The sequence below is a fragment of the Ambystoma mexicanum genome, chromosome 3q, assembly GCF_040938575.1.
Source record: "Ambystoma mexicanum isolate Mex_15411 chromosome 3q, UKY_AmexF1_1, whole genome shotgun sequence".
Lineage (NCBI taxonomy): Eukaryota > Metazoa > Chordata > Amphibia > Caudata > Ambystomatidae > Ambystoma > Ambystoma mexicanum.
In genome coordinates, this window is record NC_090926.1 from 668,292,227 (window position 1) to 668,311,663 (window position 19,437).

At 41.8% G+C, this 19,437-nt stretch overlaps 1 protein-coding gene across 1 annotated transcript in view; it reads right to left on the bottom strand.

Moving 5' to 3' along the window:
• Nucleotides 1–2,275: 2,275 nt before the first annotated feature.
• The window catches only part of PMP22 (peripheral myelin protein 22), a 98,053-nt gene continuing 80,891 nt past the window's right edge, over nucleotides 2,276–19,437 (bottom strand). The window contains exon 5 of the mRNA XM_069654551.1: nucleotides 2,276–4,305. Within this exon, the coding sequence (XP_069510652.1) occupies nucleotides 4,136–4,305 (170 nt within the window). The 3' untranslated portion in view covers nucleotides 2,276–4,135. The remainder of the gene's footprint in view (nucleotides 4,306–19,437) is intronic.

The window sequence follows — 19,437 nt, forward strand, 5'->3', positions numbered from 1 at the left end:
GTGTCCACCGTTTGTTTTTGTTGTTGTCAAAGTGATTCTGTCTCTGGTTCAAGGCATTATTCTAAGCTTCTGCTGGGAGCTGTATTAGAGTTGGCAACCACTGCTCCAGGGCATTCATTTGGCCGCCGCCCTCTTATGCCTCTGGGTGGCAGCAATTGGAGGGGACCTGCTCAGATTTTGCAGGGAAATTCCCTCCAGGGGCAGCGCTGATCGAAGGTTGTGGAGAGGACCTCTGAAGCCAAAAGGCAGGTAAACCATCCCCAGAGAGAGCCACCACAAGTCGTCGCAAGCCGCTCCACAAGTCGTCGCAAGCCGCTCCCGCAGCAGCCGTTACACTGGCAACAATTGCTTTGTCTTTTCATACAGACCTTACATTTTAAGCAATGTTTTTGTTATATGAGCTGCAGCAGGAACTTCAATTAATAAAGAATTACATGTGGTAGAGACCCTATTCTTTGTGACCAGTTGCATCTTCTCTAAGTTTTAAAGTTTGATCATTAGCACTGTGATGACGCATTTGCATTTCAATTCTCCTAGTTGGCATTTCAATCTGTGCCATCTAACTGCAAGCCTGTCCCACATAATAACTAAGAGCAGGTGACTGTCATTAATGATCTACTGGGATTTGGTTTTATAGCTTAAAGGTTGTCCAGCCCAGATGTTTACAGCAATTTCAAGCGGGTGTGAAAAAAGTCCATCACTCCGGGCTTTTGTGCTGCCTTCATATTGCATTCTGGTACTTGTAGCCCAACATTTATAATGTGAAAAATATGCAAATGCAGTCCAAGAACGCAAAATGACGTGCTAAAAAAGCTGACTGCACAATATGACTTGCAAACGTTACTGCACGCTGTTTCGTCATTACTGCTTCTCACTAGTGATCTAGGGTGGGGATAGTAGATTTGTCGGCATTTCTAACTTTTGTGGAATTGTGAACTCTTATGCCCATAAGTAATGATACTTCACATGCAGATTGTGTTGGACAACAAAAAAAGGATATTTACTACCAACAATAAAGTGGGTTCATTCCATAGGTTCAGGTTTTACATATATGTAGATCTCCAGAGATCTCTGGAGACATGAAGAGATCTATGTGCAACCTGCAAGTATACGTCTCTGATTTTATCCTTTCACTGTTGTTAAAATAAGTAAAACTGGGCCTCATAATGAGTTGGACAGATTTTCTGGGCAAAATGCCATCGGTGGAAATGACTGCATCTTGCTAGTGGTAGTTCAGAAAATCTGCCCAATTCACCACCCCTAGAAGATGTGGTTTTTCAGGATTTTTTAAAGTCAATTTCCAATATCATATTGCTGGTGACAATGGATAATGTTGCATAGTCCAAATGGGTAATTTCTTCAGTTCCATGTCATTTCATCGCAGGATGAAAATTCACGTTTTTTTCCCGTGGATATTATAATGAAAAAGCTCATTAAATGTTTATTTTTTTTATTTTTGGAGGGGTTTGCCAGAATAATCTTTACCATCCAAAATTATAATGAGCCCCTAAATTGGTTATTTGTAACATCTTTAATTTGCATTGCTCTAAAGTAGCAAAACTGTGGTAGCCAGCAGTAGGCAAAAACAAGTTGCTATTATTGAAGAGAATTTCGTCACAAGAAGGTGTTTCTGGTATATGAGGAATGCGCATTGGAACACAAGGCTGAATCTGGTCATGGAAAGGCATTCTTGGTCTATGTGTTGACTGGGCTTATTAAGGCAAAGGTGTTGGCACATGGGAATCTATAACATTAGTAAATGAAAGCACTGAATGTAAATATTAAGATGACGTTTTTGGACACTCTTGGGTGCACTGGGTGATCACTTGGAACACTGTATACATTGTCCTGTTGATTTCACCGAACAATGGCTGCTAGCTACACCCTGCCCACATGCATGTGTGCTGTGCCACTCTGTCCTCTGTGTAGGGAATTATGTGGATTATTGTTCTTTTCTAAAAAGGTTGCTGTGCAATATTTGACCTATTTCATGTCTGTATCTCCTTATCAATGCTCTTGCCAGATGAAGATGTGCCAGATGAAGATGTGCCAGATGAAGATGTAATATGCAGAAATCAGATCCATGTTTGCAGAATATGGAAATTTCTTGTTGCATCTGGGACCTTAGCCTTGAACACAACCACAAGAAATGAACCCACGTGAGAATAATACAGGAATGGTGCGAAACCCAGGACCCTTTCTCCAGCTACGTATTGCAGCGGAGGTGCGATGCCATAGTCTTACTGGCCAGGACATTTAAAAGAAGAAGACTGAATCCAGCGAGTTATTCTGACTTTTATTTCATAGCTTCTTAGTCCACTCAATTGGTACAAAATCAGAAAAGCAAAGAAAAGGCCTCGAGTTTTGGCATCAGAGCAGCGCCAAGTGCTTGCTCCTCCCGGTCGGCTGCCAACACAAGTCAATGCCAGATACACATCTCTTGATGCGTAAACTCTGAAGAAGATGAGCTGATCCGCCCGGGCATCCAGAGGTTTTGTTCTTACAGGTGTTTGACCATGAAAAAAATAAACTAAATAGAACAATCTTAGTTATACATTTCTTTTTTTAAAAGGTCAAATAAGATGTTAGTGACATGTCAACAGTGGGGAGAAAAGCAGCTCAACCGTTCATATGACACACACCTATACTTTTCTATAGCTCGCAAAACTGTTAATGCACGTTTTCCAGTGAGAGGGTTAAACAGTTATCAATAGAAGGAATGGTAGATAGATAGCACCATTTCACATATGTGGTATTTGTTTTTTTGTTTTTTTATTTGTCATTTTTTCCATTTTCTACATTGTTCCTTTCTTTTTTGGGGTGTTCATACGAATCTATGCTTCAAGAAATGACACGCCAATCACCATGCCATACATCCTGATATATTATCTTTTTCACCCACTCCCCACCCTCTCCTTCATCCTTCCCACCCCCTAGCCCCACTACTTAACCCCCGTGTTGGTGTTTAGCTTGTTTATTTTACATAGAAAAGATAAAAACAATAAACAAGGTGGTTGGCGACTGCTGTAAATACATACATGCAAGAGTTGATTAACAGTGTGAATACGTACGTTTGAAACCCTTTGGCTGTCATTTGAGTTCAAGGCAAAGATATCAAATATCTATGTATTTGTATACACATATACACATATGTAAATATATATGAACAATATGTGTACATAAAAATACACAGATATATACAGTATGAACGTATATATGTGGGTATATGCATACATCAGATGTATGCATACACCCACATATATTCATATATCATTACATATACATATATGTGTGTTGGTATGTATACACATTGTTTATACTTATATGTATTTATATATACATATGCATATTAAAGTCAGTAGAGCATATCAAATCTGTTAATGCATGTATTAGGCTTATGTTCCTGGATGACACAGGACAATGGGCAACCACAGATACAAACATACACACCTTCTTTTGTTCCATTGCACAGATAAAAAGTGAACACTGTAAAAATTCACACTCGCACCGTCAAGTACTGCTCCTTGGACAGAGGGCGTGGAGCAGGGGAGAAATGGAGACGAGTCCTTCCTGTGTTTTACCGAAGGAAAACACTGAATTTTTACAGTGTGAGTCAAATAACTTTCCACTGTTCTATGGCATAGAAACAAATCGACATATTTTTCGTAATAAGAAAAAAGTCAGTCATGGTGTTATATAATGGCATTTGCAAATCCACCTATTTTGACTATACATACATAAATCTGTGTGTGGGTGTGTGTATATATATATATATATTTAAATATATATATTCGTTTCCTTTTGTATATGTATATGTACATATAGATATAGGTAGCTATATACACATATACGATATGTTAAACTGTTGTAAGTAAAACGTTCCTTAGGCACTTGTTTAGCTGTCAAAGCTTGAGGTCAAAAAAGCAAACAATACTATGTACATATATGTAAAAATGTGTTATAAATAGGTTTTTAAACCATAGATACTATATACATCTTCATTTAACACAGTAACTCTTTTTTGTTTTTTTTGGTGGGCGTGGGCTCCAATGTCTTCCCACCCCCACTGGTTTTCTCCAATTCCTTCCATGGACGTCTTATAATTAGATATCTGATGTCTCTCCTCAGAAAATCTCTATTCTCGCTTCCGTAAGATGACGTAGATGACCCCGCTGATGACGGCCAGGGGAAATGCCACCCACGCCAAAACATAGGCAAAGCCAAACGAGGCATTTGTGTTGTTTTCCGGTGCCCACTCCGTGTGCCTCACGGTAAATATTGCAGCTCCCGTCATCACACATAGTCCTGAAAAAGACAGATGATGGAGAAAGAAAAGTTAGGTTTCAGCTAAGCCAGATATATGCAATTACATCAAATATCATTGATAGATACACATTAATTGCCTTGTGGGTGCAGAACCCTCAATGGAAATGGAATTTGGTTAAAATAGATACACAGGAGTTCCTTCCTTGTCTGCTCCACAGCCAATGTCCTGTATAGTATGGAAAGCCTGGTGTGATTGGTTAGGACACAGGACATGGCTGGAAGCAAATAATTCTATAGGACACAGGACATTGCTGGAAGTAGATAATTCTATTTTAAGATGAATGCATGAATTCAACCCTTACTATACCTGCCTACAGTAATGTTTCTGTAAGTGCAGAGGGAGGGCCTTTGAAAAATCAGAAATAATTCATCAACTATTTTAACAATTCTAACATTCTATTTTGACCACTCCATTCCCTTACCTTCTGTACCAAAACTAATCACATTCATGCACAGTCTTTTCATGACTACAGCACTCTTAGCTCATGCTTGGCAGTCACATAATTAACATTCTGAAGTGCGACTCTGTTACAACGTATAGAGATGTCTGGGTAAATAAGCCACCAAACTTCCAGGATTGTCTGCGGACGCTCACTATGAAGGCACTATTCCATTACTCTTATCTCCTGCACTCTCCCTCCTTAACAATTTGTTGTGGCATACTACTAAGACTTTCATTACTGAGAGACAGCATATGACATCAGACTTCAAGTGAAGAAGTTATGCAGAACCACCTTGCCAAAAAAGCATCCAGTCTGGCATATACGTCCAGTGAGTTATTCATTTCCCTGCATGGGCAAATGCCTTTGAAAAGTGACAGATGCTAACTTATCTCTAGTGGAATGTGTGTTTTGACTGGTAGGAACAGAATGCCATGCAATCTGCATGCCTCAAAAATAAAGGATCCAAGCTTTTTGGCAATAGTTGCTTTAGCAACTTAATCCCAAGGTGAAACACCAACATAAGCAAAAGAAAATGGTTATCAGACTTGCCGAAAGATCTTGTTTTGTCTAAATAAAACAATGGCGGTCTAGATGCCATGGCTCCAGAGGCCCGAGGCACAGAAGGATGCACACAAAAGCGTGACATGCTGTGTGTCGGGATTCCGGTATCCAGTCGGCAAATGAAAGGCGGCGGGAGGCTGTAGACTGCCGCAGGTAAGTCGGGGAGGTGGGGAGAAAGGCCAAAGGGAGAAAGGCCAAACCTACGAAATCCAGCCTTTTGATCTAGAAACCAAAGGTTCTGCCTTTTGTAAACAGCATCGGACATAGATCCAAATGCAAATGTCCTAGCCACATCCAAGTTCTGTAGCGCTTCCTGCGTTTAAGATTTTCTGCATCAAATCCAATACAACTTTAAGGATGAATGAAATAACTTGCCTTAAGATTAACTTATTTGCATAAAATTCTGTAAATAGTTCATTACCAGACAAAGGTACAGGCTCCCTCCATTTGGAGGAGGATTGTTAATAAAGGAATACACGTGAGGAAGCCCATTAAAGTGGCACGTAAATGCATGATTCTGTAAATTGAAAATTCTGAGCTTCTCACTTCTACTGGGCCTATTTTACTCTTAGGGGATTTTCATTTTCTTATAGATGACATACATAATTCTGCAGCCCACATTTTTCTCAATGTTTCAACCAATTTAATCTTAAACTTGATGCAACACTTTTAAGGTAATCATTTAGACATTGTGTTATATCACAACACAATTTATAAATGCCCGCTTTATAATTAACAACAAATCATTTGCAAGCCCACCAGTTCAATCATCTTCAACAACAAATGTTATAACATATTTCTCCATTAGTCTTTAATACTGTTTTCATCACTCAAGCCATTGCCTCTCAACCTCATATGGAGGTTAATATTCACATATATTCTTTATAGTGGTTTTCCAAAGACCCACATTAAAAATACCGTCCCATGCTCTTTAATCATTCTCCAGAATAAGTGATTTAGAGAAGGCTCTGATTAACATATTCTCCAGAATAAATGATTTATAGAGGGATCTCATTAACAAATTGTTTAGATGGGGATACACATAAATCCCCTGAACCCATGGCACCTTGACTGCACTAAAAGTGTCACTCGCACGTGCTAATACTCAAGAATTTCTCATTTCCTTTCTGCATGTGAGTGTACTTCCTGGAAACCTGGGTATCACCAATCATGCCCTGGCTTGGCTGACCTCCTTCCTCTCCGATCGAACCTCCCAGGTCTAACTTGGATCCTTCCTCTCCTCTATCTTTATCTCTACCTGTGGTTTCCCCCAGGGGGTCTAACCTCTCTCCCTGGCTATTCAACCAATACCTGCCACTTCTTGCCCACCGCATTGCCGCTCTCTGTCCCAACTTTCAGTTCTATGCAGATGACACTCAGCTCATTTTCAGGCTCCCTTCTGCTACCTCTTCTCCTCTCACCTCTGACTGTCTATCTGCCATCCAGAAGTAGTGTGCCACCAATGATCTCTGCCTTAATGCCAGTAAGACCAAGTTTCTCCTCATCGGCACACCTGCTCCCTCCTTTCCTGTCACTCTCTGGCCAGCCTCTCTTGGCCCGCTTCCTGTTCCCACCTGTGAGTCTAAAAACCTTGGTGTCATCTTTGACTCCACACTTTTCTTCTCTACTCACATCTCTGACGTCTCTAAGAAGTCGCACTACCAGCTTCACCTCCTCTGAGGTATTCTTCCTTTATTCTCCTTCCCCCAGAAGCTCACTGTCTCCAGAGCTCTGGTTCTCTGTAGGCTGGACTACTGCAACAGCCTGTTTCTAAATCTGCCAGCCTCTACTCTCCGCCCTCATCAAAAACAGGACTGCGACGCTTGTTCTTGGCCTCAAGCCAAAGGATCGTATCTCTCCAGGACTGAAATCTCTGCACTGCCTCCCACTGGCTGCGAGGATTACGTTCAAAACCCTCTGCATTGTCCACAAGGTCTTCTGGGGCTTGGGACCTAAATACCTTCAACTCTCTCTTCCTAAATATCTTCCTTCTCGAGCCCTTCGCTCATCCGCGTCCAACTCCCTCAATGTCAGTCGCTTCTCCAAGCAGCGAGTTGGTGGTAGATCTATTTCTTCTGCTGGGACCTCCCTCTGGAACAGCCTCCCTGCCTCTCTGAAACTTGAGAAGAGCCATTTCCAGTTCCAGAAGCACCTCAAGACCTTCCTCTTTGGTTCTGCTTTCTCTCCCCCTCTCCCCTGCTGTTCTTCTGACTGAATCTGAAACTACACCGGCTACCTGGCTACCCTCTGATCTTCTTGGGACCAGGCCCCACCCTGCCAGTTCCACACCTGCACTGTTTCCCTGGCTACCCTGCACTCAGTGACTGTTTCTGCATCCCTACAGCCCCTACTAGCACTCGACACCTGATGTCTGCACTTACGCTTGTACTTTCCACCAGCTGGCTGCACTTCTAATTGTTGTCTTTATTTATTTTACTGCTATCAAATGTATTGCACTGCCCCCTCCCCATTCACCCTGCACCTTTTCCCCTTGCCTCTCCCCTTCACTTGAGCAATCTCAATGTCACCTGTCCTGGTAGGATCGCTGTCTTTGTCTTCCCTCTGTATCCCCCCTCCATTGACTCATCGCGTCTTGAAACACTTGTATATAGGCACGATATAAATGCCATATCATATCAAGCACTCTAAGAAGGTGTTCAGATTCTCCACCATGTGAAAGGTTTCAAAATGAGGAAAATAATTAGAAATTACAAGTACAGAATTGGTCTTAGACCCATAAATGTTTCGGGCTTGTGAAATATCAGTAGTAAAGTCCCTGACCTCTCAAAGAACATTTGTGTTAGCCTTCAGAACTAACATCGCCGATCCATATTCCGGGTTCATTTTTGATGGCAAAGGGGCGATGAATAAGATTAGAATAGTGCATAAATAACCCTCTGTTGTGGTGTTCAACATTCATCAGTTGGTCATTTATCACCATCAAACAAAAAAATGACTGATCCAAGTGGATGAATAGGAGCTCTTACAATAATAGGAGGATTGGCTATGAACCACTAAGGGGTGCCCAAAAACCTTAATAGGTGTGTTCCCCCGAAACTACTATCATCTGTTTCCCTTTTGATCATAATCTCTTTTGTTTAATGTTCAAATTTTTCTTCCATCTACAGGACTATTTAGGCACAACCGAATTTAGGGTAATCAAGGATCTAAATCTGAGCAAATCTCGTTATCAACACCTCATCTGTCTTGGGAGCAAACAAGCTTTTCTAATCATAAGGAAGCTCCATGAAACTCTTAATAACTCAACACAAATACGTATGACATTGAAATGTCGATGTTGTCAGTCAGGTGTGTGTCAATGGAAATCTGTTGGAAACCAGCCTCACTGTCCAAATTAAGCATAAAAGAAATCTAGTGTGCCATATCGCGTGTGAGCAGCTCAGTAAATGTATCTCCAAACTTGCTGCACTTTACAAAAAAGAAATCTACCTAGCCAAACAAGCCTCCTTTGACTCCCGCATATCCAAAGCCAAATCTAACACGAAAGAACTCTTCACCATCCTTAAACAAATAGAAACCCCTATAGTCCCTATTGACACCTGCACTAAAGACAAAAACTGGTGCTCTGAAATTCAAAACGCCTTAGCGCACAAGATCACGACTCTTCAAAGCAAAATCTCCAGCATAAGAGCCTCCCTGAATGACAACCTCCAAACCAAAACTCCGGACAAGCACATGCCCACTGATCTGACACGCTTCCAGTTCTCCAAAGTCAACACACTCGAAGTCGAAAAAATTATCCTGTCCTTGAAACCTTCTAACTGCCAAGGAGATCTGTGCCCTGCACAGCTCATTAAAGAGGCAGCCCGCGACCCCCCCCCCTTTCATTACTAAACTGATTAATGCCTCCTTCACTACTGGCTCCATCCCCATCAACTTAAAACAATCTTGGGTACTTCCATTACTGAAAAAACCTACACTCGACCCAGCCATACCCACTAATTACCGACCCATAACGACTGTTCCCTTCTTACTTAAAATTTTGGACAAAGTCGCCTACTTACAAATACAGAAGCACCTAGAAGAAAATAACCTCCTAGGATCCAGACAATCTGGGTTCCGCCCCCAACACGGGACCAAAACTGCACTCATTCACTTGAAAGCACAGATCGACACACTTAGAGATGATGGTCAGGCTGCCCTACTCCTCCTCCTCGACTTATCTGCAGCTTTTGATTTGGTCGATCATTCTGTACTATGCTCACACCTCCACACGTCAGCTCACTTCTCCCCCGAGGCCATCACGTGGATCAGATCCTTCCTTAACGGTAGAACCATGAGGGTCTTCTCCCCCACGGCGGCTGCTGACCCCCTACCCATCACCTGCGGTGTACCTCGGGGCTCCTGTGTCTCCCCCACACTCTACAACATATTTACCAAGCCCCTTTTCGATGATTTGGATCATCTCGGTATCATCTACACCAATTACGCAGATGATACCCAGATCCTCCTTCTGCATTCTGGAGATTATGGAAAGGATTTGGCCTTGCTAAATAGGGTGTACATCATCATCCAGGCATGGATGGCCAAGCATGGACTATGCCTGAATGATGATAAAACAGAATTTATCATTTTAGGTACCACTTTTAGCCTGAAGAAACTTGGCCCGCTCTACAATTCCTTCATGATCGACGGGAACAAAATCAAAGTCGGTCAGGAGGTCAAAACACTGGGTTTCTACCTGGATACCAGCTTCTCTTTCAAAAAACAAGTGAACTCCCTTGCATCTTCCACGGCCTACACGTGTAAACTAATCCGCCCAGCCAAACCTTTCCTATCAGACTTTAGCTGCCTGACACTTGCCAGAGTCCTCATACTGTCTCGCCTTGGTTACTGTAATGCCCTCTACTTGGGATCCTCCAAGGCCACCACCACAAAACTGCAAACCCTCCAGAACAACACTCTCAGAGCTGCTCTGGGCACATCCAGAAGACAACACATCACAAAACTCAGCCAACAGAACAACTGGCTCTCCGCCAGAGATAAAATTCTCTTAAAAACAGCATCCCACACCCATAAGTCCCTTAATAATGCTGCACCAACCTACCTGATTAACAGATTCCACAGACATGCTTCATCAAGACCCGCCAGAATAGCTTATAAAGACTGATTAGTTGTTCCCCACTACAAATGCACCTCAATAGGGGGTAACAGCTTTCAGGTAAAAGCAGCCACATTATGGAACTCTCTGCCTCCAAACCTCAGAGCGGACCTCCCCTTTCTGAATTTCCGCTCCAATGTAATCACTTTGCTGAAATTGGGGGCCCTCTAAGACAACAAAGTGCCTAACTCTACACGCACAATCTGCTAACTCGTGCGCCTTCCTACCTATATGTATATAACAGCCTGTTTACTTCATTGCTGCTATGTATATAATTTTGATGTACTTTAGTATTGTATTGTTTATTTTCCCTGTGTACTGTAACTAAGCTTAGAAAATTCTTGTAAAGGCTGCGCCCCGATGCCCCCGGGTACGTTTGCGCATTATAAATAATAAAACAAACAAACAAACAAATTGAGTAACTTGACATAAAAGTGGATACATTAACCTGGCTAAGATCCAGGTCTCGATTCTGTAATACCTTCTACCCAGCAGTATCCCACGTTTTCCAGTGTTTATGTAGAGAATGTGTGCTTTGGGAAGAATACGCCTTCTCTTTACAAAAAGATGCAGGAATCACTGATCGTTCTGCAGATAGGTCTCCTTGCACATTAACGGCTTTATGTAAAAAGCGTTACTATTTATCTACACATTTCAAAAATGCTAGTTTATAGAATGGCCTCTTCTAAACAGGTTTAAAGACCAACTCCATATTCCGAGACCAAGGTCTTCATGGTGAAATAGTAATGAGTCCTTTGGTTTACTTTTTAAAGGGACCCAAACTAGATACTTCATCTAGCAGTGCCAGGCTCTGGGGAGAGCAACGCATCCGTGTTTCTCCAGAGGAGTAGAAACCTTAAGTCAGAAGTATACCAGTTCAACATTGTATTCAACCTGTTCCCAGTGGTTCCCCTATACATGGAATTTACTCCATTTAGACTGTATAACCTTGTTTATATAGGTGTTAATATGGGTTGTTTCGATTGTTGTTTTCTACAGCACTCTCTCTACTTCTTGGTAAGGTTGCTAAATGAATAAACAAGTAGCTGATATAAACTATTCATAAAGAACCCCAACTATAGACCCAGGTGTCTTCCATGAGAACCATGTCACTAGATATAAATGTTGCCATGCGTTCCAGTAAGTCACCTTAAATTCACTAATTCCTAAAGGTCACGTCTTCCTAAAAGTAGATCGCTCTCAAACCCCAAATCGTCTCTCTAAGTTTACCTAAGCAAGCCTGATTGCTCAGATGCTATCAAATTGTATGCATTTTAATTTTGGCATAAAATAATACAGTGGCGTGTTTTCTCACATGTAGTCAAATAATGATCATGCGCGTAGTTAAATGACTCACAGAGATGCCAAACCTCTTCTAAACTACACACTGAGGGCCTGATTTAGAGAGCCTTGTTCAATGGGATTATTACGCCATTGAAAAGGGCTTTTGTAAATCAGGCCCTGAGTCTGGTAAATCATACATTCTAACTTTTGACATATCTCTTTTGCCTTTCAGTTCTACAGGCGAAATGGTGTCTTACACTCAGTTCACCATCAGCCATGGAGGTACATGGAGGCACATGATTGTTGAAGCTGTTTGTGTGATTACCTCCGAGCTTCAGCTAAAATCTGTCATCATGCACCCCGTGTTATTGCCAATGATAAATGCCACGTCGGAGATTGGTCACATGAGCAGTAGTTTAGGACTATTGTCAATAACCACTCCTAACATTGCGCAACTTGCTTAGTGTCTGAGGGAGTCTGAATTCCTTGTGAGGCCACTTGTGATTTATGTGCTGATGGCTAAAAAACCATCAGATTTCAGGTTCTATAAAACTGCCTACAGTGGAAATGCCTACAGTGGAAATGCCTACAGTGGAAATGCCTACAGTGGAAATGGTTGCATGTTAGTTGTATAAGAACATTTTTCGCTGCCCACAAAACTGAAACCACAAACCGAACATTGTACCAACAACAGCAGTAGGCTGGATACATTCTTCCCATACACAATCCAAAAGGATTTTAGAGGGTGTTTGAATACTCAATCACTGCCCGAACAGGCCACCTACATATCGACCAGTCTGACATTTTGCGGGCTCATTATTTGACAGAGGTTCCTTTTGTTTTCCTAAGATGTCTTGAGTAGGAATGTGCTTAAGCTACCAGAATGTGTGAGTTTGTAGGGAGACCAGTCCTCCTACTTGAATGCCAGTGGCAGACACAATAATAGGAATGGCATTCTTATTGGAACAGCATGGGCGGCTTTGCTTCATGCTTCAGAATAAACCACAATTCCATGACAATGAGCCTTTTTAAAAAGTATTTATGCATAGGAAATTTGAACCATGTTTTGGCGGGCCTGTTTTGTAGCGTTTGCATCAGATCCCTTGGATCAGAGTGCGCAAACTTCGACTTTTTAGACTGACTAAAGTGGCGCAGGTCTCTGAGGAATCTTTGAAATGGTTCATTTTATTTTTGTTCAATCATATTCAACAAGCTAAAATGGGATCCAACTACTCCGACTCACTACCAGTCAGGGGTTGTGTGCCACTGGGATCCTCTCTTTTTCCATTACTATTCAACATGTATTTTCGACCCTTATTGAATATTTTCTCCCAGTTTGGCTTGTTATCATTCCTATGCAGATGAACTCAAATTTATGTCAGAGTTAAAAAACCTCTGGAAGCAATAGATTGAGGGCTTGCTTGCGCACCTAAGATACAAAGCTGGATGCTAGAGAACAAGCTCCAATTAAATCCTTCCAAAACGAAGGTCATTGAGTTTGGATCTAAAAAACACAACTCGCTGACATGCACCTGTGTCTTTTGTCCAGCTCTTTTTGAAGTCCTGACTGTTTTCTCCATCAAAGTAAAATAACCTTGGTTGTGTCTGGTGTTATGTAAGATTTTAATAGCAATGATAAATCTTCTTGACCTGTGACAACCCCAGAACTTTTTGCTTTTACTGGTGGATTATTTTGCCTTAAACCACTGTGAGTGGAAACATTTGTCCACACTCACAGAATCTTTTACTCTTTTTTTGGGTGTAATTTCTAAGACTCTCCATAGTGTCTTTTAAAAGTTGTCCTCTTTGATAACTTTTTGGCATTAAGGGCCTATTGTTGCTGGGCTGGCCGAGGGGCTCCCCTTTAAACTTTCTCGGCTAACCCTGTGAGATCTACATTTCCCAAGGGTAGAAATGGTCTTTGGATCCCTTTTACATTTTATTAGGTGAGATCAGCACCCCGCACCGTATGTGGAGTGCTGGTGAGATACTGAGTATCCCATTCCTCATTTTAAATGTAACATTTATGGTACAAGGACAAACTTACCTTTAATGACTGGTGGCAGTGAACCTTTTTATTAATTCGGTGCACCTTTACCGCAGGCTGTTAAAGGCACCCACAGGTGCCCATTTAACCAAAATGGCCCCTGTCTTGGTTTTTTTCGCTATTTTAGTGTTCATTGTCCTTTCTTGAACCTTCCCCTGACATGGTGGGAAATTGCTTTGTGTAATTTTTAGCGTTTTAGCGTTTGCGAGACTCCTGTGTACTCCCTACCCAGGCTCTAGAGTGTCTGTGAAGGCGGTAAGCAAGGGAGGAGTCCACAACTCTGCAGCCCTTTGTCTTCGAGACTGAGTGCAAGATTCCAGTTCACACTGGGAGGCTGGCTGTCCTGAAAGGATTGCCAACCCCTCAAGTTTTAATGTTGCAAGGCTGTTTGATTGGCTGGGTTCCTGCATGGCTGGGTTCCTGCATAGAATCCGAGCCTGGAAGCTGAAGAGGTAGTCAACCACCGGAACCAAAACCAAAGAGGGCAATGAAGAATTTGCGGCTGGAACGATTTCCAGTGACCAGAGAGCCTGCTGTTTAACCAGAGCCTGCTATAGCCCTTCCTTCCAATCGACCTGGGAACTCTGAAAATGATGACCATGCCCTGGGACTATTGAGACCCACTAGGCTCAGGAAGACCTGCATTTTGAGAAATTCCACGCCATGCTGTACCCTTGCAGGGATGCAATACCCTAATACCCTGGGACCTCAAGCTATTGTGCGAAACACGGTCTTACAAATTCTGAATCTCACTGAAACTTCCTGGCCATCCTGCTGAAATTCCAGAGGCATGATCCCAGTCCAAAAAGTCCCCTCACCAGAGTGCTGGACCTTGCAAACAACGGGAATCCGACCAGCAATGTTCTGTCTCCTTCTGTGCTCCTGAAAAAGGCGCCAAATCCGCAGAGCCACATCCAGCCATGAGAAAAACCTTGCCTAGAGCCTTTCCCGTGGTCCTTGCTGCAAAAGTGTTTCCAGTGTCCTGTCTTCTGTCTTCTTAATGAAGGAACTCAATGACCAGGTTTTTGGCTGCAGATCCTGAAGTCCTCTTGCTGCAACATCTTCTTCTGTGCTGAGGTACTGTGCTGACTTGGGTATTTACTTACCTTAAGTCTCTTGTGATTCCTGTGTAGTTTAGGGGTGTTTTCTGTGATTGGGAATCCTCTCATCCAGTGCACCCAGGCCCCTGCTGGAATCCTCATATGGTGTCTTTGTGAAGCCCCTGGACTGTCAACTAACTCCAAGAGTAAAGTACTTACTTGTTCTAACAGTCTTCCTTAGGAACTCTGACTTTTGTGACTTAAGAACCTATCCTGACCTGCCTGTTGGACACTAGACCCTAGTGAGCCCCCCTTATGCCACTGAGAACACTCATGTTCCAAGAATAAGGGAAAGACTTCTAAGGGTTGGGCATTTTGCCTAGAAAAGATATGTGTTTAAAAGTTACTTACTTGCTAAATAAGTTGGTTGGTAACTGTAACTCTGAGAGCAAACAGTTGCATAATATATTACTTACCTGCCATTCTGAAAAGTATATGTAAGGTTATTACTTACCTTAGAAATTCTCTGCCATTCCAAAATGTATATATAAGGTTGTTTTACTTAGCTTAGAAAAGTTTTGCCATTATGAAAAGTATATGTAAGATCTTTCTATCCTTAGAAACTGTTTCACCATTCCAACAGAAGGTTATATTACTCACCTGTGATTTGGTTGTGCCTCTTCCCAAAAGTAATGCTGTTGGTTTCACTTCACTATTCATGTTAAGATAAATGTATGAGTGTACCCAACAGGGCCATGCTTCCACTTACTTGCTGTTAGCCTGTCCAGAATAAGTTGGCATTAGATGTTACCTACCTAGAATAACTTTGAGTCCGTCATAAAGTGTAACAATGTGTTTTGCTTTCCATGGTCTATTGTAGAAAGACAGAAATACAGTCTTAGGTATTACACCTGCCTTTAAGTAGCCTGTAGCTCCTGTAAAAAGTGTACAGGCTTTACTTACCTTGAGTATAACTGTGTTATCCTAAAATGAGTTATTGCTTCCCTTAGTCGGTGAACTGAAAAGCAACTGTAATTGAATATTACACCCCGAGGTCCAACTTCCCTAGAATAACTGTGTTATCCTGAATCAGAGTTATAGGTTTATACTGTTCCTAGAATCTGCATTTCACTAGATCAGAAAAGTATATTGTCCAGTTGATATTACTATGTGATTTCTTGCTGAGCGTCACGGTACAACTGATAGTGTCTACTACCCTGGTATTACTGAAAGTAATCTAAAAGTAACTATTGGTTTTGACTTCCCTAGAACTCCTGTTAGGTGTTCCAAATAAGGTTATATGCTTTGGTCTACATTTGTGTACATTAAAGCATAGTGTTATGTTTTTCTATAATGTTTACATGATTTGTGATAGTACTTATTTCCACCAAGATTTATCTGGGTCTACTTGTATTTAAATAAAACATTTAGTTTCACAATACATAGTCTTTCAGTGTTTCCTTTGGACCATGTGTATTACAATTTGTTTGTACTGATTCTACAGCCCTCGCTCCCTCCTAAAATAAGTCCGGCTGCTCTGTCTATGCTACTCTGAACTCAGGTGGTACAGCCTTATACAATGAGTGGAGTCATGTACTGCCTCATTTGAATGGTTTACTCTTCTCCTCTATAACAACACAAAGCCCAGTTCACAATTGATATTACTTGGAGACCTTATCCTTAGGTTCCAAGAAGGAAAAGCCACTAAGGCCTCATCCCTTGTTAGCTCAATCACTGAACTAGGCTCAAATCTCAGATCCAACTCATAATAAAGTTATGACTCTACACTGTCTAGCTGACCTCAATTGCAACAGAAATATTCTATATAACTCACCATGTGCCTGGTCAGACCATCATCTGATATCATTCACAATCAAGGATGAAGGTAATCGAAACAACCACCCCAATCTAGCCCCCCCCTTTTAACGAGGAACACTTGCAATATAACGGTGGAGAAGATACTTCCACTATTAAAACCAATCATCAATGCCACAAATACTAAACATTCAGACCCCACGGTCCTAGTAGACTTGTTTAACCAAACTGTAGAAAACGCCATAAACACCATCGCCCCACTTGATTTATGCAAAGCCAATGTGTGGTTCACCGCACATATTAGATATCTGCGCAAAGCTAAAAGACACACTGGAAGAGTCATCCAACATCCACTAAAAAAGACAACTTCCTATTGGCCTCCGCTAACTATAAAGAGGCAATCCTTCAAATTAAAAAAGAAAGTTACAATACCATATCATTCAAGCTAAATCCAATACCAAGGAAATCTTTAAGGTACTTAGAGAGTTGGAATCCCTGGCTCCACCGCCTGTTACTTGCACTAAAGATAGCACTTGGTGCACCAACATACAGACAGCACTACTAAACAAAATATCCAAGTTACAAAATAAAATTGAGTCCAAAACACTTCTGATCTTAGATACTGCCCCCAAACCTACCACCTTTACGCCTAACCCAAAAAACCATGAAACTCTTCAACGTCTCTCCCCTTACTACAAAGAAGGTAGAAGACATAATCACTAAGTTAAAATCCTCAAGATGCCAGAGAGACATCTGTCGGCACCCATCATAAAGGAGGCAGCCAAAGAACTGGCACCTTTCATTACCTCCTGAATTAACATGTAATTCGAAACAGGAATAGTACCCAACAACCTGAAAGACGATTGGGTCCTTCCGGTAATTAAAAAACCAACCCTTGATCCGAATATCACCACTAACTCCAGACCCATCACTGCAGTCCCTTTCCCTCCTGAAAACCATTGACAGAGCAGCTTATCTGCAGATACAAGAGCATTTAGAAACAAACAACCTCCTTGGCCTTAGGCAATCAGGCTTCAGGCTGAGGCACGGTACCGAAACAGCCTTAATTGATTTAAAGACACAACTTAAAAGTTAAAAGACAAAGGCAAACTTGCCCTCCTCCTACTATTAGACCTCTCGGCTGCCTTCGACTTAGTAGACCATAAGATTCTCTTCTCTCACTTAACGTCAGCAGCACTCTTTTCAGATAATGCCACAACATGGATCAAGTCCTTTCTCGATAATAGATCAATGAGAGTTTTCTCTCCATCAGATTCGGCCAACCCTGCACCAATTAAATGCAGTGTCCCCTAGGCACTTGCATGTCTCCCAACCTCTACAATGTATTTACAAAGCCCTTGTTCGATGACCTTGACCATCTGGGTGTCACCTACACTAACTATGCAGATGACACCTAGATACTCATGCCCCTCACTGGTGACTATGACACGGACGCCAAAGTACTTAACGCCATCTATGGTATCATTTAAGCTTGGATGGCTAAACATGGACTCTGTCTAAATGGCGAGAAGACGGAGCTTCTTCTCTTAGGTTCCAGGCTCAAGCTCAACAGTCTTGATGAAAAATGTAACGCATTCAATATTGACAGTAACACCATCAAGGTCTCCAAGGTTGTGAAAACCCTTGGCATTTACATAGACTCATCCCTAAGCCTAACTAGACAGGTTAATGCATCAGCATCCTCATCAGCATACACCAGCCAGCTAATTACGGCCTGCAGACTCTATCTCACCACACCCAACCGTATCTCCTTAGCTAGAGCTCTAGTACTTTCCAAGCTAGATTACTGCAACACACTTTACCTTGGAACTAGCCAACAGAACCTGAAAAAGATTAAAGTTCTGCAAAATAATGCCATCAGGGCTGTGCTGAATATCCCTAAATCTCAACATATTTCAGAGGTAAGACGTAACCTGAACTGGTTATCAGTCAAGCAAAGGATCGCCTTTAAACCCTTTCACTTACCCACAAATGTATTGCTAACCTAGCACCAAAATACTTGACTGAAACCCTCACACGCAACACTGCAGACCACCCTCTGCGACTGGTGCACACACACTGCCTCAAAGTGCCAGGCTTCAAGCTAGAAAAGGCAGGAGGGAGCAGTTTATGTGTCCTTGCAGCCAAATTATGGAACACCCAACTATTACCTCTAAGAACTGAACAGGCCTACTTCCCATTTAGGAGGAACGCCAAAGCATGCCCCCTTGATCAAGAATCCTAGATAGATAATGAGAGATATGTAAGCAATCAGGATACATACTCCATTAATCATGCACCAGGCCTGTTAACTCTGTACATTCTTTACATGACCCTAGTCAAATGTATATCATCTAACTTGTAAGTAATATATTTCTGCTTCTATGTAATGCTCTCCTGTAATTCTGTAAATCTCCTCTTCAATCTTAATGCATCTCCTGCATTATGTGTAATTTTGTATTCATGTTCACTATACCCTATGTAACCTGTATTCAAGAAATGTGCCCAGATGCCCAAGGACTTGGAGCGCTATACAGATAGATAAACTAAACTAAACTAAACTAAACTAAGCCATTAGTTGGACTTCAGAAAAACTGTCCTAACATCTGGCAGGCAAACCTAGGTTGCAATGTTATGGGTGGGTGATATGATAAAATCCATCTATTTGCAAATCAGACTTTTGAAACCCCCACTGTCTCTTATCTCTGTAAAAGATTGCCCAGCTGTTGTTGGAGCCCTGGTTATCTCGAAATTAGACTACTGTAATGCCCTCTTTGCATGCTTCTAATTAATCAAATG